This window comes from Chelmon rostratus, chromosome 17 (assembly GCF_017976325.1).
Source record: "Chelmon rostratus isolate fCheRos1 chromosome 17, fCheRos1.pri, whole genome shotgun sequence".
NCBI lineage: Eukaryota > Metazoa > Chordata > Actinopteri > Chaetodontiformes > Chaetodontidae > Chelmon > Chelmon rostratus.
Genome location: NC_055674.1, coordinates 12,648,246 through 12,660,589, shown reverse-complemented (window position 1 = coordinate 12,660,589; position 12,344 = coordinate 12,648,246). Strand labels below are relative to the sequence as shown.

Genomic DNA, 12,344 nt, shown 5'->3' with positions numbered 1-12,344 from the left:
CACGCACTCTGTGTATTGACAGGAAGCATGCACTGTCACTTCTGAACTGACATCCACTCACCGCTCGGGCTCATGCATAATATTTAGACGCTCTGCCGCGTTGTCTCAAAAAAAAAAAAAACAACAGCGAGGGTCGTTCTCGTCCACTTTGAACTCAGGAGCATCCACCTCATTTCACTGCGCTTCTGGTTCGCCGCCTCATTGCTCTTTAAACAGCGAGGAGGCTCACAGCATCTCGTATTCTAGCATGTAAGTCAGGAATAGTGTTCCACGGCACATCAAAGCCTGTTTGAGCTCACATTCACCACGAATACAGTGCAGCATTGTCAGTCTGAGGATTGCAACCAAAAAGAGCCGTTTTCAAAGAGGTGTCAAATGAAAGCTGATCTGCCGAAGAGAAAACACAGACTGACAGTAGGTCATATCATTACAGTAGACTGATGCAATAGCATATCTTCTTCAGATGAGCACACTAATTTGAAGTCTCCTGTAATGTCCCCAGGGTTCAAATTGAATGGACACATCAACATGTGAATCTGAGTCCATTAAACATTTAGTCTTGGAGCAGTCGCAGCATATAAATATGTAAAGATGTTGCACTATACCCTTTGCTTTGGGCTTTGACATAAGCAACAAACAGTCAGAATACGCAGCTTCTCCGTCCCAGTGGCGATACCGGCTTTCCTTGCGTCAGATCCTTTAAGAATCGAAAGCGCGATCTTCACAGATTTCCAGAGCAGCTTTACTCGCACCGCCAAACACTTCCACATTTGCATCAATCCAAGGAACCACGTTGCCCGGCATATAAGCCGAGCAGTTGGCCAGACCCATGATGTCCACGGGCCGCAGGACTCGGTCCCACATGTTGAACTGGCTCAGCTCGCCCACGAAGGCCTGGGTGGCGTCGAAGCGGCCGCCGACTATGTCCTGCATAGAGAGACAGCAAATGAATGTTCACAAGTTAACTTCTGATGAAATGTAAACAGATCTTAATTAAAATAAATCAATTCTGTTTGATATTCATCAAACTGCCAAATGAGTGCACTGCCACTTTAAATATCTAAGTGTTTTGCAGTCTCCAGTATTGTGCAACAGGGAGCAATCTCACCTTGTGTGAATGACTGAAGCATAGAACCACTCAGCCTCCTTAGGCTCCAAACTAATGCAGCATGAGTTAATGGCTCTCCATGGACATTATTCCTACATCACTGTCCATTTCTTAAGTATATACAAGGTGCTGTCATGGAGCTAACCGCTAGAATAACCCGCTAACATAGCTCCCAAGGGCACAAAGGTGCAGTTGAGTGAATGAGGTAAGACTGAAACGACCAGGATAGCGTGAGAAGAGCCTCTCCGCCTCCTCTCCCCCCGCTCACTGCTTTGTGCCTCCGGCACTGAGCTCAGGGGAGAATACACACCGGGAGGAAAAACACACACACTCACGCATGCACACACACCTGTTCTTTATCGGCTAAGCTTCTCTACTGCGCTCACCTGCTCCTGGCCCAGGATGATCACCCCGCCAGGTTTAATTGGGTGCCACGGGGCCAGGTTGTCCCCAGTGCCCAGGCGTTCGCCATCCTGGTAAGCCTCCCAGAAACCGTCCCTGGTCGTCCATGTGATGCAGATGTGGTGCCAGCGGCCGTCACTCACTGACAGGGGGAGCTGGGCCACCTGGTCAGGGGTTAAGGGCCAAGGGTGAGTAGCATGAAGGCAGGGAGGAAAGAGCAGAGAAGAGGTGGGGGGGGTGTAACGGTGCGAGATAAGTCAAGAGAGGTTTGAGATTAATTGCGGCGCATTAGAAACAAGGACAGCAATTAGAAGGGTTAGGGCATCAAAGAGACAGCCCTCTGCAGAGCATCCTCCAGATGATCCAGCACGACATATGAAATTTAGATTACCCAGGTGACATCAAGGGATAGAACATCCTTCAAAGCAGTCGGGTAGCTAACAGCAAAACAACGTCCTCTTATGCTTTTGCGCTTTGTTCACAGATCAAAGAAAAACAACTGGTTATTTTACCAACCCATGACATCACAGTCCTCTGAGGCTACAGCGCAACACATGAGACTGCGAGCGTGTAACTCATTAGCCTTTTTCTTATGAGCCCACAGAATTACTTCACCCTCGCTCATGTTGTTGCAGATGTATGTAAAGCTTAAAAGATAGGAAGAGACGCTGAAAGTAAAATTCAAGTCACTCGCAATTACAGAGGCAATTGACCTGGTTGAGAATGCCAGGTGGCATCTTAAATGCCACTGGGAACACTGGAACACTGGCAGCATTATTATAAAGTCTCTGCGAGTGGGACTAGTCTGAGCCTCGCTCGCTGTTTAGGATCTTAAAGTGAAAAATACATTATTTTCAAATATTCTGCAGCACTTAATTTATGACGGCCATAATGATTTGTACACAAAGAGCTTAATATTAAAAGACCATATCCACAGGGCTTACACTTCTATGAATAAATGTTTCACTCATCTTCATTTAAATGACTACAAATGAGCTCAGTCTCAAAACATAAAGTGTTACAATTATTTTATTTAATTATTATAGTAGAATTATTATTTTCCTATAGGCCTTTTTCACATCAGACTGTCTGAGAAGGAAAAGCACAGCTTTAACTTCGTTCTGTGTTTCACTGAACCAACATGTACAATGCCAGGGCCCTGGAACCAGTGCCTAAAATGAATGCAGGTGTTAGTAGTACGTCTTTGCTTTGCCTGCTGTAAAATGTCAACACGTCTGCTGTGATAAAGGCCCATGATTATTTTACTTCTGGTCCAAAGGACGTTTTGTTCTTCAGCTCCGAAAGGCTACAGATAAGGTTCTGCAGATAAGTATGAAATAGTTTCAAAAGGTCATAGAAGAAGAGAAGAAGCCAGCAAAGTATCTGCTTCCAAGTCTGATAAAACAAAATGAGCTCACACGCATGATGCCAAAGACAAACGTCTGAATTTTGAGTGCCATCGGGAAAATTCTGCAACAATAATCTGCAGAGAAATGCTTGAAGTTTTTCTAAAATTTGGAAAAAGGTCTTCCCGATAACGTCGAATTTATCAGATTACCCGTGCACACTTGCCAAAACAACTCAGTTTTAATGTCGTACAAGACCACCACAGATTAAACTCCTGGCAACCACATTTGATTGGAAGATGAAATAAGCATGTTTTACTTGATTTGAACATTGGGGGGGGAAAAAGCAGAGATGTCTGCGATTTCCCTGAACAAAAACATCGACTAACTGGATGAAGACGTTAGTGTATAACAATAAAGACCCCCTCTCTGCAGAGCCACCCACAAATACAAAATACAGACAACGCTGCACTTTTTAATACTGTCAAGGCAGCTTTCTGCTTCCCTCTCCTTATGCAGCTAAATCATCAGCATAAACAATGTGCCCCAGCGGACCCTGTTATCACTGTAAACAAGTTCAACACATGGATGTGCTGCTGCACATACGCTAATCATATTCACAAGCCTTGCCTCTCTCTCTCTTCTCCATCTTGCTCTCTTTTTCTTGGTTGCTTTCCTTCTCTGTCTCTGGTACGTTATGACTTCCCTTTTCCTGGCACCTTCTGATCTTTCGCTCTTTCCTCTCCTCTCAGCGCTCAGTCACCTCCGACGCTCTGCAGCTTTTCTATTTCCTGCCCCTTTCCCTTCCTTTTCTCCGCTCGCGCTCTCATGCCTTTCTCCCACCATCCCTCTCTCATCTGTCTGACTTGAACACATGTATAATGCATGGTGAAGGGAAAGCTGTGAGGAGACCTGCCTGTGCCAATAACGCCCCAATGTAAACAAGACAGTGGGGGAAAAAAATCCTCTCCAGTGCAGCAACATTTTACCCAAAAAACCCGGCAAATCCAACGTTACACTGCTGCAGAAGCTGTCGTGCTATCATGAAACTGAAAAATACAATTCTTTTTCTTTGGAGACTGAATGACGTGAATGGTTCGTGTATGTTTCTGCCACTTTGCTTGCTGCTGCGTTAATTAAAATCTTTTCAGCTGACTGAAAGCTCACAGTATGTGATACAGTGCCCATAGAAAGCAAAGAAGACCAGGCCTTCAAATGAGCACACATGGCAGCGCAAGTTCTCTAATGAATTGCTGTTATTCTTGGGTGTGTGCGGAATGTGGGTCAATGATATTAAATGTTTATAAGGTGCAAAATTAAATATTCAGAGCCCATGGTCAGTGGATCATTATTTTGCTCACATGTACATACGATCGCTATCTGCTCGCCTCGAGCCACAGAGCAGACCGACGTGAACACATTCACGTGTTGTTTGTGTTTAACGAGCGTCATCGAAGGTCGACGTTTACTGGCATCGTTACAGCCAGCAGCGTTGCCAGGCGGCAAATAATGAATGACTCTGAGCTCGAGTACGTCTTCCCTTGTCAGAAAATAATCAGGGCAGAGCGAAAGAATCAGAGTTGCTCTCTTCTCTATCAACAAATAACTAAAGAACACAGAGGCACCTGTTTGTCATTATGGACATACCTTATCATTAACTAGCAGCTCAATGGGGTTGTTCCCCCATTCGATGAGGACGATCTCGTTGGCCTGGCCCGGCACGCCATAGGAGAATGGGGTTCCTATCCCAGGACTGGCGCTGGACTTGAGCCACATGCACACAGTGAAGGCGTACATTTCCGGTAGGCTCTTCTTGATGCGTCCATACAGGTAGTTGGTACGAAGAGGGAGGGACACCTTGAAATCCTCGGGCGACTTGAAGGCATTATTACCTGTTGATGCATAATGAGCACATATGGTTATATGGTTTTAATGAGTTATGACTTGATCCAATCAGGAAAGCCTTCTGCATGGCCTTCTGATGATGGTGATGCTGAAGACTGTAGCAGGAGATGTCTGAGGAAGGTGACACAAATAAAAACATGGAAAGGCAATTTCATTTAAGATGAGGAAGAGGAAGACAAGGCAGAAGATAAGGATGATGAAGAAGAAGCATGTTGGCTGCTAGCAAAGCAAACATAAAGCAAAGTAATAATGGATGAGTGACGGTAAAGGTTGGCCAGCTGCTTCTAACTTCACATCAGTGAGGAAACTGGTGATTTTTAGCTGCGGGCCGGTAGATGTAAGTCAGTCTGACAGCCAGTCTGTCATCTGCAAGAAAAAACATTTGTTCCATTCCCAGGACGCAACGAGTCTAAGAGTCTGCAGCCACGCTAGCAGCTCTGTGAGGTCGTCCTTAGGCACCGCAGAACTTTCAGCAAAATGCTAACGTCTCCACGCTAATGTGCTCACAGTAATAATGCTAGCACGATGATGTCAGCGAAATGCTAACAACTGCACGCTAACATGCTCACAGTAGCAATGCTAGCCTGTTGATATTTAGCAGGTATAATGAGCGTGTTAGCATGCTGAGGCACTGATTGGCATGTCATTGCTTCTGCAGGCGTTTGGCCTTTAACCGAGGTACAATTCTGACCCGATGATGGCGCTACATGAAGGGTCAGTAGAAAAAAGCTAGCACAATTCACCCTTTGAGGACCATGAATGCTTGGAGCAAATTTCCCAACAATAATGCAATAGTTGTCAAGATACTTGATACTTGATGCTTAAAAACTCCAAATGTCAACCTCATCTTTTAGCGAAACCCCAGGCTCGTTATTTACGGACTTCCCTGTTGCGTGCGTTAGTTCAGATGCAAAATGCATCACAACTTATGAATTATGTGGCTGTTGGTCAGCTAAAGAACGATAACAACAGCTTTAATATTTCAAAGACTCTGAATGAAGAAATGAACCAAAAATGGAGTAAACACGGGTGCTGGATCATGCATGATGAAGACAGGAGGAGAGGCAGAAGCTTGTTGAAAATTTAAAGACAAAATGAAAATAAAAGAGGAAAAAGGGGTTTGTGAAAATCATACACACACACACACTACTTTGCAGAGGATTTGCACCAAGGAAACATGTTGCATATTTTAATGGGATTGAACCACCGTTTTATCTTTGTTGAGCAGAGTATTTGAGGCTTACGAGCTACTCTTCAAACCACCATTTTTCTGGCTATATTGTGCAGCTGCAACACTGAATGAAAGGTTCGCAGGGTTTGCCCATGTGGAACCAGCAAAACCACTCTGACCCACAACTCAACACAAAAGAAGAGAAAGAAAGACTAGCATATAAAAATGTCCTCTGCAGCTACCGCGTAGCGCCCCGTTCTGCTCCTCTACAAGCTCAGGCTCAGACATCTAAGGATCATGGGGTGCTGGACTCTATCCAACTATTTTTTAATGTTAGCCCAGATCAGAGAGACAACAAGAACATGTTACAAATTAATTGCGGGGATGGATTGAAAAAGCCTCCTATTTCCAGCTGACACCACAAACTCAAGCCTCAATAGTCACTCTAGAATTGAATCAACACCTCTCTGACACTGTCTTGATGTAAATTGAACCTAATGAGGCTCAAAAAGGTAGTATTTGTTGTGTGCCTATTGTATTGACTCATTATAATGTAGAGGCAGGTGTGCTTGTTGTGCCCAACTGCTTTAAAGCTGCACAATTAACTTTGGTTAAACTTTGTATCCTTAAACAGCCACTGATTGAATCGACCGAGCCTCGGGGGACACGTGCCTACAGGAAATGTCCAGAGAGTGGTGAGATAATCTTCTAAAATAATTTTCCTTCTGGGCAGAGATACTTTGTGTTATTTTGACGTCGACCATCAAAGTGATGCCCTGGAGTGTGGACATCCCTCCAATATTTCTTAAACTAATTAAGCATTCAGTGTTGCTTTCCAAGCCTTATTTCCAAGACCAGGAGCTGCTCCGAGAATAGCTCTGAGAGAAAGAAAAAACTATGTTGTGTGGTTTTTCCTTGCATCATCAAAAATTTGCACAGGGATTGACTAATTAGTGTAAAAATCTGCCAGACAAAAGAACCCCCCCCCCTCCCCAAAATGCCTGGCATTAAACATGGCCAGCATTTCACAGCACCCACTGTATCACTTACTTTTCTCAAGCTCGGTGATCCTCTCCAGGAGGGAATTGAGAGTGCTCTCGGTGCGTTGGCGGTGGGCCGCTGTTTCATTGTAGAGCTGGCTCTTCTCCTCCTCCAACTCGGCCACCTTCCGGAGGAGCTGGGTCTCCAGTGCACCCAGACGCTGCCGCAGCAGCTCCCGCAGCTCCGGCGGCAGGGGAGTCAGTGCCGAGACACCTCCGGCTGACACATTTGTGCTGGGGAGACGCAAACTCTGCTGCTGGGAGGCAGAGTGGGAAAGATTGCAGGGAACAGCAGAAAGGAGGATGGATGGATGGATGGATGGATGGATGGATGGATAGATAGATAGATAGATAGATAGATAGATAGATAGATAGATAGATAGATAGATAGATAGATAGATAGATAGATAGATAGATAGATAGATATAGGAGTGACACATGCAGACAATGACACGGACATTTAATCCAGTTAATCCTGTGCACTCAAACAGGCATTCAGTCTCCATACAGACCTAGATTTTCAGTAGATGACTGATATTATCCACCTTTCAGGTTTGATATCCTTTCAGCACCATTGTTTTTGATACAGCATTATCAAATTGAAGACAGCGTGTCCCTGTGGCGGACTTTGATTGGTGACCCGCCAAACACCCGTGGCTGGGCCGGGTATTAAAGGTAGGCGCCACGTGTGACATCACCCAGAGTTCACACCGGGCTTGATGGCAGATGGTTTTTGGAAAAAAAGGGGGACAACAACTGCCTAGGCCCATGCTTCTAGGTGGCGCTTTCACTGTGCAGCCCTCAGATGTTCATTTCTGTGTGGATGTTGCCCTGCAGTCTGGGATTCAGGCACTTTGTAGCACATTCACAGAGTTTGATTAATCTTTTTTCTGACAAACTGGACCCACATAAATAGCTCAAATGAGAGATTCCCTATCTTGCACCAAAGGCTGAAGCAAGCAGCTGCAAGGTCCTGAATGCAACTGTTGAGATATGCAGATGGCTTTGATTAGAGAGAGAAGTCCTGCTCCAGGGAGCCATATGGTATCAGCAACACCAGTCTTTCAATAATCATTATGTTAAGCAGATGCAGATCAATAGACATGTGATTAAAATGCAATATAATATGAATCCTCACAGCAGCAGTATATCCTTGATTTGATCAGGGTATTAAAGCAATCAAGGAGAGAGGGTGAGGGGGGAAGGGAAGAGAGAGATGAATGGATCAGCAATGCAGCATACTGTATATAGAAATAACCTTGAATTTAAATATAGAGGAATGGGATTGTTTATGGCGTCAGGGCTGTCAGGTGGAGAAAGAAAAATGCACTCTGATGATATGATATGACATAAGAGATAAAGCCAGGGCTCCTATCAGCTTCCTGCTGTACAATATGTAAAGCACTCCACTACAGCTGACCTCAATATGAGGAGAGATCTCAGAGCCAGAAGTGAGGTCTGCTGGGACTCAACAAAGGGCTGGTCCGGATGCAAAAGCTCTCAGGTCAACAGGGAAATGCACAGGCGTTTTGATCCATGGGATTTCACTGCTCTGGTGAAATCTTCTGGAATTAATCTCATCAGCCGCTATGAATAATTGGTCACATGACTGCAAATAAAGCATTATGTGGAACACACGCGCACGCACACGGTGCTCATTTATTATTCAAGGATGCATTTCAAATCCCTGCACCACATCCATGGTTACACCTTTGACAAGATTTTTTTTGTTGCTCATGTCTTATTGATGACTCTTCTGCTGCGGGTCTCACCATCACAGCTATCCTCTAAATAAAGCGTATTGATGTGACATGCCTATTACGTGACCCTTTGATCTCACGGCTCTACTGAGAGCTCTCCTCCGGCGCAGAGCATTAGGCGTGTGTTCAAATTACCGGCAAAATGCTGAAAAGCAGTGCTAAGGCGCAGGGGACTGTGATGACATTAATATAAGTAATTGATAATGCTGGTTTAGGGCTACAACCAGAAAAAGTGATTTTCTGGCACGTTTACGCAGCAGCAGCACGTTTGAGCCACCTTACCTCCAAGTTCTCCAGCCGACCCTTGAGACTCTGCATGGTCTTGCCCAGTTGGTCTATGGTCTCGCTGGGGTCCCGGGGCAGGTCTCCCATGGTATTCTTGCCGTACTCCTTCCGCCTGGAGCCCTGACCCCGGGGCTTGCCCTGCGACGACTCGTCGGCTGCCGCCTCGCAGCGCGCCAGCTTGGAGTTGAGCTCCTTGATGGTCCCCTGCTGGCTCACGATGGTCTCCTTCTGCTGCAGGATGGTCTCCCGGAGCTGGATGATCGTGTTCCGCAGCTCGTCCTCCACGGGGCTGCTGCTCTGGACGCGGTTTCCCGTCGGACCGTACCCGCAGCCCGGCTCCGCGCCGGGGGGAATGGCGTTACAAACGAAGCGGCTACCTGTAGCGTCCTGGCTTCGCACCGCGCGTCCACTGACCAGGTACAACAGTCCAACTACGAAAATCAGCATCCCGACTAGACGCAAAATCCACGTATTAAAGGAAAACAAAGGCTCCTAAATTACCTCTCCCGTAAAATAATCAAACTTATTTCACCGTCAGCTCATTAATTCAAGTGGCTGCGGACATTTTTATAGACTTCCAAAGTGCAATAAAAAAAGACCAAACTTATAGTGAGAACATGGGAAAAAGCAAAGCAGAATCCGCAGTGAAAAATTACAAGTCATACATCCACCAACCACATGGTCGGTCCTGTTTGAAAAATACCAACAGCAATAAATCTAAATTCTTACTTTCAGCGGGTGGAAACTCGGCAGATTAAAAATCAGAATTGGTAGCTCCTTTACTGGGGGGAAAAAGTTGTGCTGATTTGTTATCTTGAGTTAAATATATACATAAAAAAATCCACAGAAGGGTGCAGAGAAGTCAGGCTTGTCTGTCTTGCCTCTCCGGTTGGTTGGATTGTCAGTGAGTGGTGCTGAAAAGACAGCGACGCTGCTCAGCCAGATTATTATGGGGAGGTGCGCACTGGCGCTTCCGCTCATCATCTGTGCGCTCCGGTTATACAGCTTCAGCCCACGTCATCAGTGAATCTCAGCAGATCCAAGTCATGCTGTCTGTGCGCCTCACTGACTCTCTGTGACCTGCTCAAACGCGCCGAGGCTTAAAGATGTCAAACAAAAGCACATTAAGAGTTAGTGGTCCAGTTTAAAGGTGCGGTGTTCGCCTCTGCAGGACTCTGTAACCTCTGTTTGGCTACTATGACTGATGCCCCAATGAATATAAGCACCAAACAGCCCATGATTTAACAGTTTGACACTCTGAGTGATGATTGATCACTGAGCAGCTTTCTTGATCCCACATTGGGGAAACGCTGCACTCTTTTTGCCCCACAGAGTCTGAATATGTTTGAACTAAAATGCCTTTTTCTCTTTCTTCCAACAGGGCACACGTGGCCTAAGGTCAAACTATAAGGATTAGCAAATCCAATTCAGATCCACAGTTGAAATGGGAAGTTTGATGGTGTGACCTGAATGAAAACCAGATCCCCGTTGCCTCCTCTCATTTACGCACCCTGATGTCTGCATGGGAAAAGGACTTTGATTTTCTCCACAGCATGCTCTGTGGCATTGACGAAACCTTCCACTTGACTCTTGAAATGACAGTATTTTTTGTCCCGCCTTTGATGCAGTGTGACTGGGAGGCATGTTGCTGAGCAGATGCATTCAAGTTAAAGACACAATTCAGACATATCAAGCCCACGTCTCGCTGGGAAAATATGGTGGTTTATGCTGAGTGCCGGCAAGGTCGCGTTGAAAGAAGTCACAGGTTAGCTCTCATTTGCTACGTTTTCATGCTGTTAAAGAATATAAAGCATGAAAGAATGTCTTTCTCTTAAATATTAATTCAGCCATCAAAGCATTCTGGAGGTCTCTCTTCAGTCCAAGTTGCTCTCATTGAAAGATTTCTTTCTTTTTTGTTTTTTTTAAACTGCTTCTATAGACCCAGTCAATAACAGATTTTCCCTCTGTCAGGCTGATAGGGAACGTTAGGCTGCTGATGTGAGGACACAGTGCTGCTGTAATTATTCTATTTGATGCTGCTGATGGCAAAGCCAGCAAAGGTTTACTGGAAATTCTCGCTCCTGTTTAATTGGGGTGTTTGTGGCAAGCATAACACTTGCTAGCTGGGCCAAACAGGACTAAGAATAATCCTTGGTGTTTGCTCTAATCTGGCTGGTAGGAGGTTATTCTATAACCATTAGATAACAGTTTTACATGAACAAGTAAAAAAAAAAAAAGGAAAAAAAGGCAGATTTGTGGCTCTGCTTTGTGGTTTGTGGTTGAGTTTCTCAAAGTGTGAGGTTCAGGCCAAATGGGACAAATGTATCCATACAGAGATGGAGGAACAGTGTGTGAAAACTTCACTGTGTGACAAACATTTTCTTATATTCAAATCTGCTTCCTCCTGACACAAATCTCACCCTGGTATCCTATTTCATGTGGAAACATGTCAAACCGTGGAAAAAAACAACTATGATCTCAAATCCTTTTCAGGATGGGATCTCTCCTCAAAATAACCCAAAGAAAGAGAGCGACTTTTTTTTTTTTTAAAAAAGAGGGAGAACTCTTTCTGCAGCCAAGCACACAGCAGTGCCACGCTGTTGCATGTGCAACATGATTTGATGTCATCCTTTCTGTATATTTAGAAAAAAGAAGACAAACGCGTGTCGATGGCAGATGAAGCCATTAGCCTCTTCCACAATGACAGACACTGAAGAGTCTCACATCAGGTTTTGTTTGGAGCTCCCTTCATGTTTTGTCAAACTAAGACAAGGGAGCAGGCGTCTGTCAGATACCTGCTAAGAACTGGAGAATATGAAAAACTTCAAAGCCAGATGTCGACTCAGCTCACATTATGAATCGAGCTGTTATCACTGAGACGCCTTTTTCCAAAACCGCCTCATCAGTCCTTATTTCCCTTAAAATCTGAGGCGGTGGGGAAGTGGCAGCTCATGTGGGACGCTCTCTTAACGTGGCGTGCAGCATTACCACGCTGCCCATCACGGCCGTCATCTCCTATCTGTTCGCTGGGCCTGAGAGCTAAATGTCAGCCGGCATTAATGCAGACTCAGCGTACAATGGGCACACAGAGCCGGAACTGACAGGGAACGGCCGGTGAAGTCGCTGCTAAGGAAGGCAGTCTCTAATATGACAGGTCCCCTGGGAGAAGGGGGACAGACAATCACCATGGAAACCTTATCTCCTCCCTGATCCCCCCCACCACCACCGCCACCCCCACCCGCATCGCAGTAAGCGAGGAGCTGGCAGAGGTGAAGTGGGAGTACTGAAGACTGAGCAGAGATGACAACTTTCACTTCAAAGTTGATG

General features: G+C 45.5%; 1 protein-coding gene across 1 annotated transcript; it reads right to left on the bottom strand.

The window, feature by feature from the left end:
• Nucleotides 1-699: 699 nt before the first annotated feature.
• Nucleotides 700-9,464, bottom strand: nptx2a (neuronal pentraxin 2a). The gene is made up of 5 exons (XM_041957712.1): nt 9,015-9,464; nt 6,983-7,229; nt 4,504-4,748; nt 1,495-1,674; nt 700-927 (listed from the first exon to the last, which is right to left on the bottom strand). The coding sequence occupies exons 1-5, from the start codon at nt 9,462-9,464 to the stop codon at nt 700-702; spliced, it is 1,350 nt and encodes a 449-aa protein (XP_041813646.1).
• Nucleotides 9,465-12,344: the final 2,880 nt, after the last annotated feature.